At 33.5% G+C, this 13,502-nt stretch overlaps 1 protein-coding gene across 1 annotated transcript in view; it reads right to left on the bottom strand.

Annotated features, from left to right (window-relative positions):
• Nucleotides 1–7,522: 7,522 nt before the first annotated feature.
• The window catches only part of MALRD1 (MAM and LDL receptor class A domain containing 1), a 689,301-nt gene continuing 683,321 nt past the window's right edge, over nt 7,523–13,502 (bottom strand). The window contains exons 39-40 of the mRNA XM_055354139.2: nt 12,053–12,128; nt 7,523–7,844 (exon numbers count right to left, since the gene is read on the bottom strand). Coding sequence (XP_055210114.2) covers nt 7,743–7,844; nt 12,053–12,128 — 178 coding nt within the window. The 3' untranslated portion in view covers nt 7,523–7,742. The remainder of the gene's footprint in view (nt 7,845–12,052; nt 12,129–13,502) is intronic.

Here is a 13,502-nt window from a genome sequence, read left to right as displayed (position 1 = left end):
CTAGGCAGATAAACTCAAGTCGTAAAACATGTTGTTCCTTGAAAAGTAAGAAATGATGTAATGCATGTCTTAATTGAATAACTGTCTTTGTTTCTCGCTTCTGTAATATGCTTCCCCCTGCACAGATCTCCCCCTGCCCCACAAAATGCTTAAAAGGTAACCGGACACTTTGTTCAGGGCTCAGTCCTTTGGATGTTAATCCAACTGGGTGGGTGCACCTAAATAATTAAATAATTCCTCCTCAACCCCTCGGTCTCTCTGATTCCTTAATTATGCTGCTGCAGTGAAACTTATGAACTTAGAATTTGTTGAAGGAAGATTATTTAACATGAATCAATTACTTTGTTATAGGACTACTTAGCTCTTATATTTCTTATGTTTGTTTTAGAAAACTTGCATTTTTCAGAAATTTATTTCCACTGAATTTTGATTATTTTTGTCATAAAGCTTTTCAATAAACAACATTTTACTTATCCTCTTAATGTTTGTAAGATCTGGGGTGATTATATCATTTTTATTTCTGACATTGGCTATTTGTGCAGTCTTTTTTCTCTGATTTTTAAGTGTTTATTATTCATTTTGTAATTTGTTTTTGCCAGAGGTTTATCAATTTTTGTTTCATCAAGGATTTATCACTGTTTTCATAAAAGCAATATTTAGTTTCGTTTACCGACTTTATTTTATATGTGTTTCTATTTTATTAATTTCTTACCTTGTATGCTTGAAAAAACTCCAGTACTGATGAGAGAATAATTATGAGGCTGGCATCTAGAAGGTAGATGTCCTAGGAGGATAGATGGGCAATGGCCACATTATACACATTGTTTGTTACTCAGCTGTCATCTCACTTCCTTATTGCCTTCTCTTACTTCTTTCACTATAAAAATTCTTTACAAAGATTTGTTGAACAAATTAATAGCAAGTCAAGTTTTGTCACAGTGACTAAATCTTTTCTTTAACCATTAGTTTATGGTTATTAATAGATTAAATATTTATGTAATAGTTTTAGTAAGAAACTGGATTAAAAAACTAGATTTGTCATTGCTGATCTATTAGGATGGCATTTCTTTTATTAGCCCTAAATTATATTACACTGACTGCAGATAATTATGCTAATTTACTGAGCAGATTTCTCAGTAACAAAACTCTGGATAGATATTATGAAGTTTCAAGGAAGCTACCTCTAAAAAAGCCAGACCACGCCTAAATAAATAAGCAAAAATTTAAATAATTAGAAAAACAAAAAACTATTATTGCTTCTCCATTCTAGAGAAGAAAAACGTGCTTTTTAGAGCACTTTAGTTTCTCAGAATGTTTAATGACATGTATCACTGTGAACTTTTAAGTAGGTCCTTAAATATTATAATCATTTATTTTTTGTTCATGCATACTTAAATTGATTCACAGATATAGAGTCCTTTAATTCAAGATATAGCTTCTACCTAGTTTCATTAAAATTTCACAAGTGGATGCTTGTAGAAAGTGGTGCCTTTCCACTCGTAATTAATTATTTAAAGAGTAGGTTCTTGAGTTTGATGATTACTTTCTTTAGGTACTAACCCTTGCATTAGTTTTATAGACATATTAACAATGAAATGCAAAGCATTTTGCAAGTTGACACAAAGAAAAGCAAAATAACATTAAGAATTGCAAAGCTGTCATTGGTTTGACATTGAAACATACACTTATGTTTGATTTTTTTTTAAAGGCCATTAGGGAAAAAAAAAGTCCAGTCTTTTTATGTTTCATGATGAATTTTCCCTGGTTTTTATTTATAGGAATGAAATTTAAGACTACTTATAGCAAAAAAAATTCCCCTGGATATAGTCATTGGTTTATCTAAAGGTATACCCTTAAAAGCCAAACACAATGCAGTTAGTATTTCAAGGAGAACGTGAATCTTCAGTTCTTTGTATGATAAATATGAAAAATGATTGAAGAACAGGAAGCTAAAAAGGGAAAAGCAAACTCTTACATAGTTTTTTCAATGTTCCATCTAAATATAAAAAGGAATATTCAAAGATGATATGGATATAATAGAATGACATAACACATTTATATTGTGAGAAAACATTAAAATGAACTTCACATACATTTGCTTTCAGCTCAATATCCTTTGTATTATTTTTAATTTATTATCATGTGAAAACTGGCTGTTTCTGGTTAAAATACACATACTGGGAAATAATCAGAGCACCAATTAGGTTAATAAAGACTACTCTACTATTTTTTTTTTTGAGATGGAGTCTTACTCTGTTACCCAGGCTGGAGTGCAGTGGCGCGATCTCAGCTCACTGCAAGCTCCGCCTCCCGGGTTCACGTCATTCTCCTGCCTCAGCCTCCTGAGTAGCTGGGACTACAGGTGCCCGCCACCACGCCCGGCGAATTTTTTTGTATTTGTGGTAGAGACGGGGTTTCACCGTGTTAGCAAGGATGGTCTCGATCTCCTGACCTTGTGATCTGCCCGTCTCGGCCTCCCAAAGTGTTGGGATTACAAGCGTGAGCCACTGCGCCTGGCCTACTGTACTATTTATAGTACATTATTTCAACATTGTTCTAAGCTAATGCTCACCAAAAGAACTTATTGGGATGATGACAATGTTCTCTAGTTGCCCAATATAGTAGCTACTGGCACATTTAGCTACTGAGCACTTGGAATGTAGCTAGTGCGTCTGAGGAACTACATTTTAGATTTCATTTAATTTTATTGACAGATGGAATCTAATTAAACTAAAGAGCTTCTGCACAGCAAAAGAAACTATCAACAGAGTAAAAAGACAACCTGCAAATGGAGAAAATTTTTATAAACTATGCATCTGACAAAGGTCTATTATCCAGAATCTATAAGAAACTTAAACAAATTTACAAGAGAAAAACAAACCCCATTAAAATGTAGGTGAAGGACATGAACAGACTCTTCTCAAAAGAAGACATACATGCAGCCAACAAGCATATGAAAAAAAAGCTCAACATTACTGATCATTAGAGAGACGCTAATCAAAACCACAATAAGATACTATCTCACAACAGTCAGAATGGCCATTATCGAAAAGTCAGAAAATAACTGGCAAGATGTTGACGAGGTTGCAGAGAAAAAGGAATGCTTATGCACTCTTCACAGGAGTGTAAACCAGTTCAACCATTGTGGAAAGCAGTGTGGTGATTCCTCAAAGAACTAAAAACAGAACAACCACTTGACCCAGAAATCCCATTATGAGAGATATACCCAAAGGAGTATAAATTGTTCTATTATGAAAACACATGCACACACATGTTCATTGCAGCACTTTTCACAATAGCAAAGACATGGAATCAACCTAAAGGCTTGTCAATGGTAGACTGGATAAAGAAAATGTGGTACATATACACCATAGAATAGTATGCAGCCCTAAAAAAGAATGAGATCATGTCCTTTACAAGAACATGGGTGGAGCTAGAAGCCATTAACCTTAGCAAACTAACATGGGAACAGAAAACAGAATATGCTTAAGGGTATGCATATTATCACTTGCAAGTGGGAGCTAAATGATGAGAACACATAGTGGGGAACAACAGACACTGGGGCCTATTGAAGGGTAGAGGATAGAAGGAGGGAGAGGATCAAGAAAAATGGGTCCTAGGCTTAATACCTGGGTGACAAAATAATCTGTACAACAAACTCCCATGACACAAGTTTACCTACATAACAACCCTGCACATGTACCCCCAAACATAAAAGTTTAAAAATATATATGTAATTTTAATTAATTTAAATTTCAAATTAAATAGCCACATATGGCTAGTTACTACAGTAGTATATGGTATGTTATTTACATTTACATGAGTTAAAATACATAAGATACTTAGAACAGCATTTGGCAGATAATCCATACTTACTTGTGTTTCTTGTTGCTATTGTTATATAATTGCATGCTTAAAGTATGTTTTGAAAATAGGTTGTATAATTGTGGGCACTGTACACTGCTGGTTTTCCCTCCTTACACCTTTGCCTATTTTTACAATCACAATGGTGCAAATTTGGACTTATGCCAAAATGTTTTCCAAAGAAAAATGATGCAAAGAAAACTACATTCTTCATTTCTGAATCTCATATCAAATAAAGAAAACTGAACAAGGGCACTGAAACTATTTTACATATTGAATAAGAAAAATCAGTTTTATTTTTTTGGTTCACAGAATTGCAATCTGTATTTATAACACCTTACTAACTACTTGCTTTAAGCAGTTTACGGCGCATATAACTTGCACCTGAAGAAAAATTTAAATACCCTTAAGAGTACTCTCCTTTGGGTGTATACCCAGTAATGGGATTGCTGGGTCAAATGGTATTTCTGGTTCTAGATCTTTGAGGAATTGCCACACTGTCTTCCGCAATGGTTGAACTAATTTGCACTCCCAACAACAGGGTAAAACCATTCCTATTTCTCCACATCTTCTCCAGGATCTGCTGTTTCCTGAATTTTTAATGATCACCATTCCAACTGGCGTGAGATGGTATCTCATTGTGGTTTTAATTTGCATTTCTCTGATGACCAGTGATGATGAGCTTTTTTTCATATGTTTGTTGGCTGCATAAATGTCTTCTTTTGAGAAGTGTCTTTCGTATCCTTTGCTCACTTTTTGATAGGTTTTTTTTTTCTTGTAAATTTGTTTAAGTTCCTTGTAGATTCTGGATATTAGCCCTTTGTCAGATGGATAGATTGCAAAAATTTTCTCCCATTCTGTAGGCTGTCTGTTCACTCTGATGATAGTTTCTTTTGCTGTGCAGAAGGTCTTTAGTTTAATTAGATCCCATTTGTCAATTATGGCTTTTGTTGCCATTGCTTTTGGTATTTTAGTCATGAAGTCTTTGCCCATGCCTATGTCCTGAATGGTATTGCCTAGGTTTTCTTCTAGGGTTTTTATGGTTTTAGGTCTAACATGTAAGTTTTTAATCCATCTTGAGTTAATTTTTGTATAAGGTGTAAGGAAAGGGTCCCGTTTCAGTTTTCTGCATATTGCTAGCCCATTTTCCCAACAGCATTTATTAAATAGGGAATCCTTCCCCTATTGCTTGTTTTTGTCAGGTTTCTCAAAGATCAGATGGTTGTAGATGTGTGGCGTTATTTCTGAGGCCTCTGTTCTGTTCCACTGGTGTATATGTCTGTTTCGGTATAAGTACCATGCTGTTTTGGTTACTATAGCCTTGTAGCATAGTTTGAAGTCAGGTAGCATGATGCCTCTAGCTTTATTCTTTTTGCTTAGGATTGTCTTGGCTATACAGACTCTTTTTTGGTTCCATATGAAATTTAAAGTAGTTTTTTTCTTATTCTGTGAAGAAAGTCAATGGTAGCCAGATGGGGATAGCATTTAATCTATAAATTACTTTGGGCAGTAAACCATTCTACTATAAAGACACATGCACACATATGTTTATTGCAGCACTATTCACAATAACAAAGACTTGGAACCAACCCAAATGCCCATAACTGACAGACTGGATAAAGAAAATGAGGCACATATACACCATGGTATACTATGCAGCCATAAAAAAGAATGAGTTCATGCCCTTTGCAGGGACATGGATGAAGCTGGAAACCATCATTCTCAGCAAACTTAAACAGGAACAGAAAACCAAACACCACATGTTCTCACTGATAAGTGGATGTTGAACAAAAAGAACACACGAGCACAGGGAGAGAACATCACACACCGGGGCCCTTTGGGGGGCGAGCAGCTAGGGGAAGGAGAGCATTAGAGCAAATACTTAATGTAGATGAGTGGTTGATGGGTGCAGCAAATCACCATGGCACATGTATACCTATGTAACAAACCTGCACGTTCTGCACATGTAGCCCAGAACTTAAAGTAGATTTAATAATAATAATAAAAAAGAGTACTCTCATTTCTGTTCTTTGTTGATTTTCTGTCACTAACCTGTATTTGGGGCTCCTTATATGTCATGAATTCTCTCAATATCCCTGTGAAGCAGGCCAGTTGAAGTTGTACAATAATCCTTATTATCTTTTGTGTAAGGAATTGCATTTTCCTACATTTTTCATGTAGTAGCCTCAAGTTCTTTACTGAGACCACAGCTGAATTTTAATTCTATTCTTTTTAAAAGAATACTGTATGGTTAAGCAAAGATTCTGAATCTATGTGGATAACATTAGTAGTTTTAAGCTAAAACAAATGCAGCTTTCAAAAGTGCATATGTCCCACAATGCCAAGATTCAGACTGAGTCAAGGACAAGAACAACACCTGCTACTACTACTGATCTTTCCTTGTGTTAATATTTCTCAAATCAAAAACGTTGGTGTCAATATGAAAGCAGCAATTAGAAAAAGATGATACAGAGCAAAAGAATAATGCATTCAAAAAATTAATTTTGATAAAATTTGAGATCAATTTACTGCAACATTGATGAGAAATAATATTTCCCTGCCAGACTGTACTTTTACAAAAGGCACTAATAGAATAATGAAACTTACATGGTGTACAACTGACTTTCTATTCGGCTTAGAAATATTCCAGATTATCACGTGGTAGTGACTCCCGGCTTTTTCTCCTCTTCAACGCCTTCAGGGCAAAGGCTGGGCAGATTGTTAATCCATTCTATCTAAATGCACTGAAATGATTGCAGGGCACATTACTAGAGAGAGGAACATTTCTTTCCTTTAGATGCTGATTGCTGCCTAATAGATATAATCCCCTTCAACTTTCCTAACTTCAATTTCATTTAAGAACCTACCGTCATCTGCTTCACAAGGTGCTTCACAGCTACTCTCAGCGGCAGGGGGTATAAGCGAAGAGTTCCAGCCAATCATGGTGGCCTCATTGCCTTTGAAGAGACTGGCTTAGCCTGAGCTCCACGTTTATGCTGGCCAATAAGAAGAATGCTGTGGAGGGAAGTGCGTGGGGGAAGGGATTTTTTTGCTGGTAAAACATGAAAAGCAGAAAGAAATGGGCCTTTCTCTGCCTCTGAACTTTACTGCGAACACAGCGGTGCTGCAGCTCATGGAGCCCTCATCTAACCTGCAGGGGAGCTAACCTGAGAGCACAGGCTGGGAAGTGAAACTCATCAACCGATGAGGTCCTTACTTGGGTCATGGAAGTGTTGCAACGACATCGTTAAGAGGGGCTCCATCTCCTAATTTCCTGGTTTGGGGGGTAATTATTGCCACATGATTCAAGACATTCGCTTGGGGAGTTTTCAGTTTCTTGTAGCTACAAGCTTCTTAACTCATAGGTTTAGCATTATTTTTACGTCTGTAGAAAAGTATTAAGTAATCATTTGAAAAACGCAAGAATAGGAGGATAATTTATCACATTTTTTTACAAAGTGCTGAAACAACTTATGATTATGTTGCCTTGGATTTCTTTGATTTGTTCATTTCTGCCCGTGTGTACACCAAGTCAGTTCACCTGTGTTTCTAAGCTATACGGCAAAGAAAGAGCATTTTAAAACTTCTTTACATTCAGAATCTGAAACAAATTCATTCATCATTTAAAAAAAGATAAAATCAAAGAAAAACAAGAAACTTGATTAAATAGAAATTTTATTAAAATATTCAGATGTTCAGTGAAGATAAGGTACTGATTCTGATTCCATATAAACATTCTCTATATTCTGCAAGAAAATTCATTCATAAATGTTATAATTACACTGGCATTTACAATCCTTTCTCTTTTTACCATTGTAGAAGATGAGTTTCTATCAGATTGTGGAGACTTCAATTTTCTAGAAACTACACATGTTGGATCAGACTTGGTCTCGATGCTGCTGTTTGAGATGATGTGACAGGGTCTCCAGGCTTCCTGATGTTGTGCCATATAATGGGTTTGAGAAGGAATAGACAGAACTCTGACGAAGAAAAACACATTTGAAAGGGTGGAATTTTAGGCATTAAGATAAGAAAACTCTTTAAAGATCACGCAGAATGCAGCAAAGGTCCCAATGGATTTTCACTGGAGTAATAACTAGAACATCCCTGACTCTTCTTCCAGCACCTACAGCCCACACTGCTTGAGTTTCTGACACAAGCCTAGATTCCATGTATCCTGGGGTCCTCAGGACTTAGGCACCACTGCCTCACCTCTGGTGGGGTGGGGAAATGCAATGACCAATATTTTGACTACTGCTTTCTCTGGTGCTGGTTTCACTAAGCCTTCTGTATTGAATACAGTTAGGTTAGACAAAACAAAACAAAACCAATGGCTTTAAGTAAATAAAGGCATTTTATATAAGTTTAAATGCCATTTCATTTAAGTTTCCTGTAAACTATATAATTATATATATTTATATATAATTACATATTTACTATAATTTATATAATTTACTATATATAGTATATATAGTAAATTATATAAATATAATTTACTATGTTTATTTATATAATTTTATATAAATTATATAAATTTTATATAAAAATTTATATAAAATTATATAAAATTATATAATTATATATTTATATATTATATAATATATGTAATATATATTATATATAATATATGTTATATATAATATATGTTATATATAATATATGTAATATATGTTATATATAATATATGTAATATATGTTATATATAATATACGTTATATATTATATATAATATATATAATATACGTTATATATTATATATAATATATGTAATATATGTTATATATTATATATAATATATGTAATATACGTTATATATTATATATAATATATGTAATATACGTTATATATTATATATAATATATGTAATATACGTTATATATTATATATAATATATGTAATATATGTTATATATTATATATAATATATGTAATATATGTAATATATAATATATGTAATATATGTAATATATATTATATGTAATATATGTAATATATATTATATATAATATATGTAATATATGTAATATATATTATATATAATATATGTAATATATGTAATATATATTATATATAATATATATAAATTTATTATATATAAAATTATAAAATTATATATTAAAATTATATAAAAATTATATAAACATATATATAAAATTATATATATTTATATAATTTATTAAATAAAATTATATAAATATAATTTACTATAATTATATAGTTTACAGGAAAATCTAAAATGTGTGAAATTCTATAGGACAAGCAATCTGGTTTCTTCAACAAATAACGTGCAAGAAAAAAAAATAAGAGAGAATGGAACCTAGAGATGAAAAGAGAATTAAGAGCCATATCTACCCATTTGGATGCATATACCTTCTAAAATTTCTGATTTTTAAAATATAGCAACAACACAAAACCACAGAAGAAAACCTTTTAGGTTTTAATGAGACAATTGGGGTAGGATGAATACTGAATGTTTGATGGCCTCAAGACATTCTTGTTAAATGTTTAGGGATGATCCTGCAGTTATATTTTTAAAAGTCCTTGTCCTTTAAAAACACAACTGAAGTCTTTACAGTTGAAATTAAATGATATTTGAGATTTGTTTGAAAACCTTCTGGAGGGTGAGGAAATGGAGGGCAGTGGAGGTGAAACAACAATGACCATGGGTTGATAGTCCTTGAAGCTGGCTGATGGGCACGTGGCAGTTGCTTACAATGAATATCGCCATGAATATTGGCATGAACTGCCAACGAATGTTGCCATGAATATTCTCTCCATTTCTTTATCAGAATGTGAGAGTTTTCTCCAATAATTTAAAACATAGTTTGAAAGATAGACTTAGAGAAGTCTATCTTTCTGATGATGGGGAAAGTAGACCTAGTTTAATCAATACAAAGTCATTTGTTTCTGAAACAATAGAAATCAAAATAGCCACAAAGGTCAGGAGATGTGCCAGGATTTCTTCTTTAGCCATTCATAATGAAAGGAAAACAGAAAATGAAAAAGGAATTTTTCTTTTATCGAAATAGAAAATAAACATAAATCACTTCTGAAGTGCTCTCAAGTCATCCATTATGCCACCACACTCACACACAGTGGAAACCATCTTGAAAGCAGGTTGAAAGGTGGGTCTTTGATGGAGGCCCCTTCCTGTACTTGCTGAGAAGTACAAATCTGAATGCAACAGAACCCATCTCAGTAGAAAGTAAAAAATCCATAATACCTATCGAGCCACTTTTTAGTTACTACAAATTTATGAGGCACTAATACAAAAAATATAAAATTTAAAAGATCTCACTTTAATTCCTTATCTCATGTGTACCTTTCAGACAGTAAAAGTTAAACTAAGCTGAGGGTAAAAAATATTAAATGTTCTGGCCAGGTACATTGGCTCACGCCTGTAATCCCAGCACTTTGGGAGGCCAAGGAAGGCGGATCACCTAAGGTCAGGAGTTTGAGATCAGCCTGGCCAACATGATGAAACCCTGTCTCTACTAAAAATACAAAAACTAGCTGGGCATGGTGGCAGGCACCTCTAATCCCAGCTACTCAGGAGGCTGAGGCAAGAGAATCACTTGAACCCAGGAGGTGGAGGTTGCAGTGAGTGGAGATCACGCCATTGCACTCCAGCCTGGGTGGCAAGAGTGAAACTCCGTCTCAAAAAATAAATAAATAATAGATTTTCTTTCTCTAGTAAAAATGAAAATATATTTATATTACACCATCCTATTTTGTCAAAAAGATATATTACATTTGTTTTCTTAAATGTGTATGTGTTTTTTTATCCATGAAGTAGGTCTACCTTTTCATTTTTACTCTGTCTTGATTTACTTGTCGAATCATCTAAATTCATTTTCTCTGTGCTTTAGGAAATCATCTACTTCCTGTTTTCATTCCTACCAAAACAATACTAAAAGTGTGTATCATATCATTATTGATTAAAACACAAAAATTAAAAAGTCAAGTGTTTGGTTAAGCTTCGGCCACAGCACTCAAGGCTCTTAAACTACTAGAAACCACCTGACCTGATACCTCGCTACTCATTTTCATAACCAGGAACAAGATAAAAAACTATGACCTATTTTCATAAAGAAAGAGAATAATTAAAACTTTAGCCTTCTATAATACTCATTTTATAAGAAGTGAATTTTATATAGCTCTAAACTCAGATGTAATAAAACTTTTACAGTTCAGAAGTGGTGTGTCATAACTAAACTTACTTTATATCCAGATGAATTCTCATAACACTTACTTAAGAAAGGAATGGGAAAATAAAAAGAAAGGAATGAGATATTGATCAAAGAGTGCAAAGTTTTTGTGCAGGATGAATAAATTCTGGGGATCTAATGTATAGCATGTGACTATAATAATGTGTGATATACTCAAAATTTGCTAAGAGAGATCCTAAATGTTTTCAGCACACACACACACACACACACACACACACACAAAGTAAACTATGTGAGGTGATAGATATTTTAAATAGTTTCATTGTAGTAATCACTTCACAATGTATACCTATAGTAAAATATAATGTATACCTTAAACATATAAAAGTTTTATTTGTCAACTATACCTAAAAATGACTTAAAATTAAAAAAATCTAAAAAAGGAACAAGAAAGGCTTTCTTTGCCATTTTCTCTCTGCTTATAAAAATAAGGGGTAGCCCCAAAAAGGGCCAAGGAAGATGTAATACATTCTCATTTGTTTTTTCTCTTCTAAGTTATCAGGTAATGGCCCTCACTAGTCACCCTAAATTTAAACAGAACATAGAATGCTATCCTCTCTTTTGTTTTTGAAAATAAAATATGAAAGACATTCAATGAATAGTTACTGTAAGCAGCTGACTAATACTCTGTGGGTTAAACTGATATTTCCCAGATTTTTCAGCTCTTTTTGAGTATAAACAGTGACCACAACACCATTTAACAGTGAAGTGATCTTACAAGCAGACTGAAACTGTCCTGAAATAAACAATTCTCACAGCATATTTATAGAGATGGAAACTCCTTTCTACCCCCAATTGAAATAACTCCACTGAAACATTTCTTTTAGTTATGATGTAGAAACATGATCAAGCAACACTGGTTCAGCGTGTGTGTGTGTGTGTGTGTGTGTGTGTGTGTGTGTGTGTGTGTGTATGTGTGTGCATATGTGTGAAATGATACAGTTCACCCTTGCCACTTACCTCTGTTTTCTCTGGGTTGCTCCAGTTCCCGTAAACTGGGTTGACAAAGGCACAGTTACCACTTCCCTCGGTTTTCCTTAAAGCATACAGGACCATCAAAAATAAAAAACTATTGACATTTACCATAGTACATTTTCAGGTTATTGTTTGTTAGAAACTTTTGAGAGACATGTTGTCTAGCCAGCACACTTATTTTCATGAATGTATTACCATAAGTAAAGTTTGTTTTTTATTTTTTATTTTTTGCAGGACACCAAGGCAACCACATTCATGAAAGCAAATGTAATTTGAACTCTGAGTGTTTAGATCCAAATAAACTCAGGCAAATAAAAGAAATTGCAAAAGTTAGTCTTAATGTTGATTCTTAAAATATTACTCAGCGCAAAGTGTCCAACATTAGAAAGAACAATGTAATATGAAGCTGTACTAGTGATAAATAAAGGCCATCTTGAAGTCCTTTACACTGCAAAGTGCCAAACCACTACATCCTGAAGACTGTTTTCCATGACAGTATCTGTCATAAAGATCTGTAGCACATGAGTCATAGTCTTTAACATTTTAATCAGCAAATTTAAATACAAGTGTTTTGAAAAGTTCTTTAGGGTAGTGTTTCATGAAAATCAAAAACAGAAAGCCCTTGGTAATATCACATATTGGACTACCTGTGCATAATTCACTATAATTAACTGGGCTCCATATGATTATTTTCCTTTTATACTTTACTTAAGAATTAATAGACTTATTAGAAGACACGCAGCCCTGGACTACTTGGTGACAACTGATGAAGAAAAAATGTCCATCATAGGAACAAAAAAAAGTAACCAAAAACTAAATACACATACACACACACGAAAGGATCCTATACACACATGTGTACACACACACACAAGAAAGGATCCTATACATGCATGTGTACACACACACACACAATGGAGAATGGAAGACCAATTCCAGGATGATTGTTTTAAGAGCTTAATGACACGAGTAACAAATATATAATGTATGATAATTATATAATACAATGTATAATGTATGTATAATGTATATTTTTTGCCTATTCAGGATATAGTGAAAATTAATGTTTGTCAGTAATATAATTCTAAATCCCAAAATAAAATGTAGCAAAAAGGGGGCTCTTACTGATTTGATTTCTGAAAACAAATTGCCATAGGCATAACTGCCTATTGTCATCTACCAAACCACATGGTCCTTTTAAAAGAAACTGCAGCATCAGTGAGCCTAACAGTCTAATCTGGCTAATTATGTTTGGCTGGCAATACATTGTCCCTGTGGATTCAGTGTCTTTTAAGCTTCCTGATCTCCAATGGCTTAAATATACAATAGATTAAATGTTTCACCCTCACTGCGGGTACATTTTGCTTATTGATGAACAGGGCCATATGCATCTATTTTGTGGGTTATTATTGAAAAAAGTCTGAATTGAGTCAAC

The sequence above is a fragment of the Gorilla gorilla genome, chromosome 8 (assembly GCF_029281585.2).
Source record: "Gorilla gorilla gorilla isolate KB3781 chromosome 8, NHGRI_mGorGor1-v2.1_pri, whole genome shotgun sequence".
Classification (NCBI taxonomy): domain Eukaryota; kingdom Metazoa; phylum Chordata; class Mammalia; order Primates; family Hominidae; genus Gorilla; species Gorilla gorilla.
Note: the sequence above shows the minus strand (reverse complement) of the source record. Positions and strands in the feature narration are given on the sequence as shown.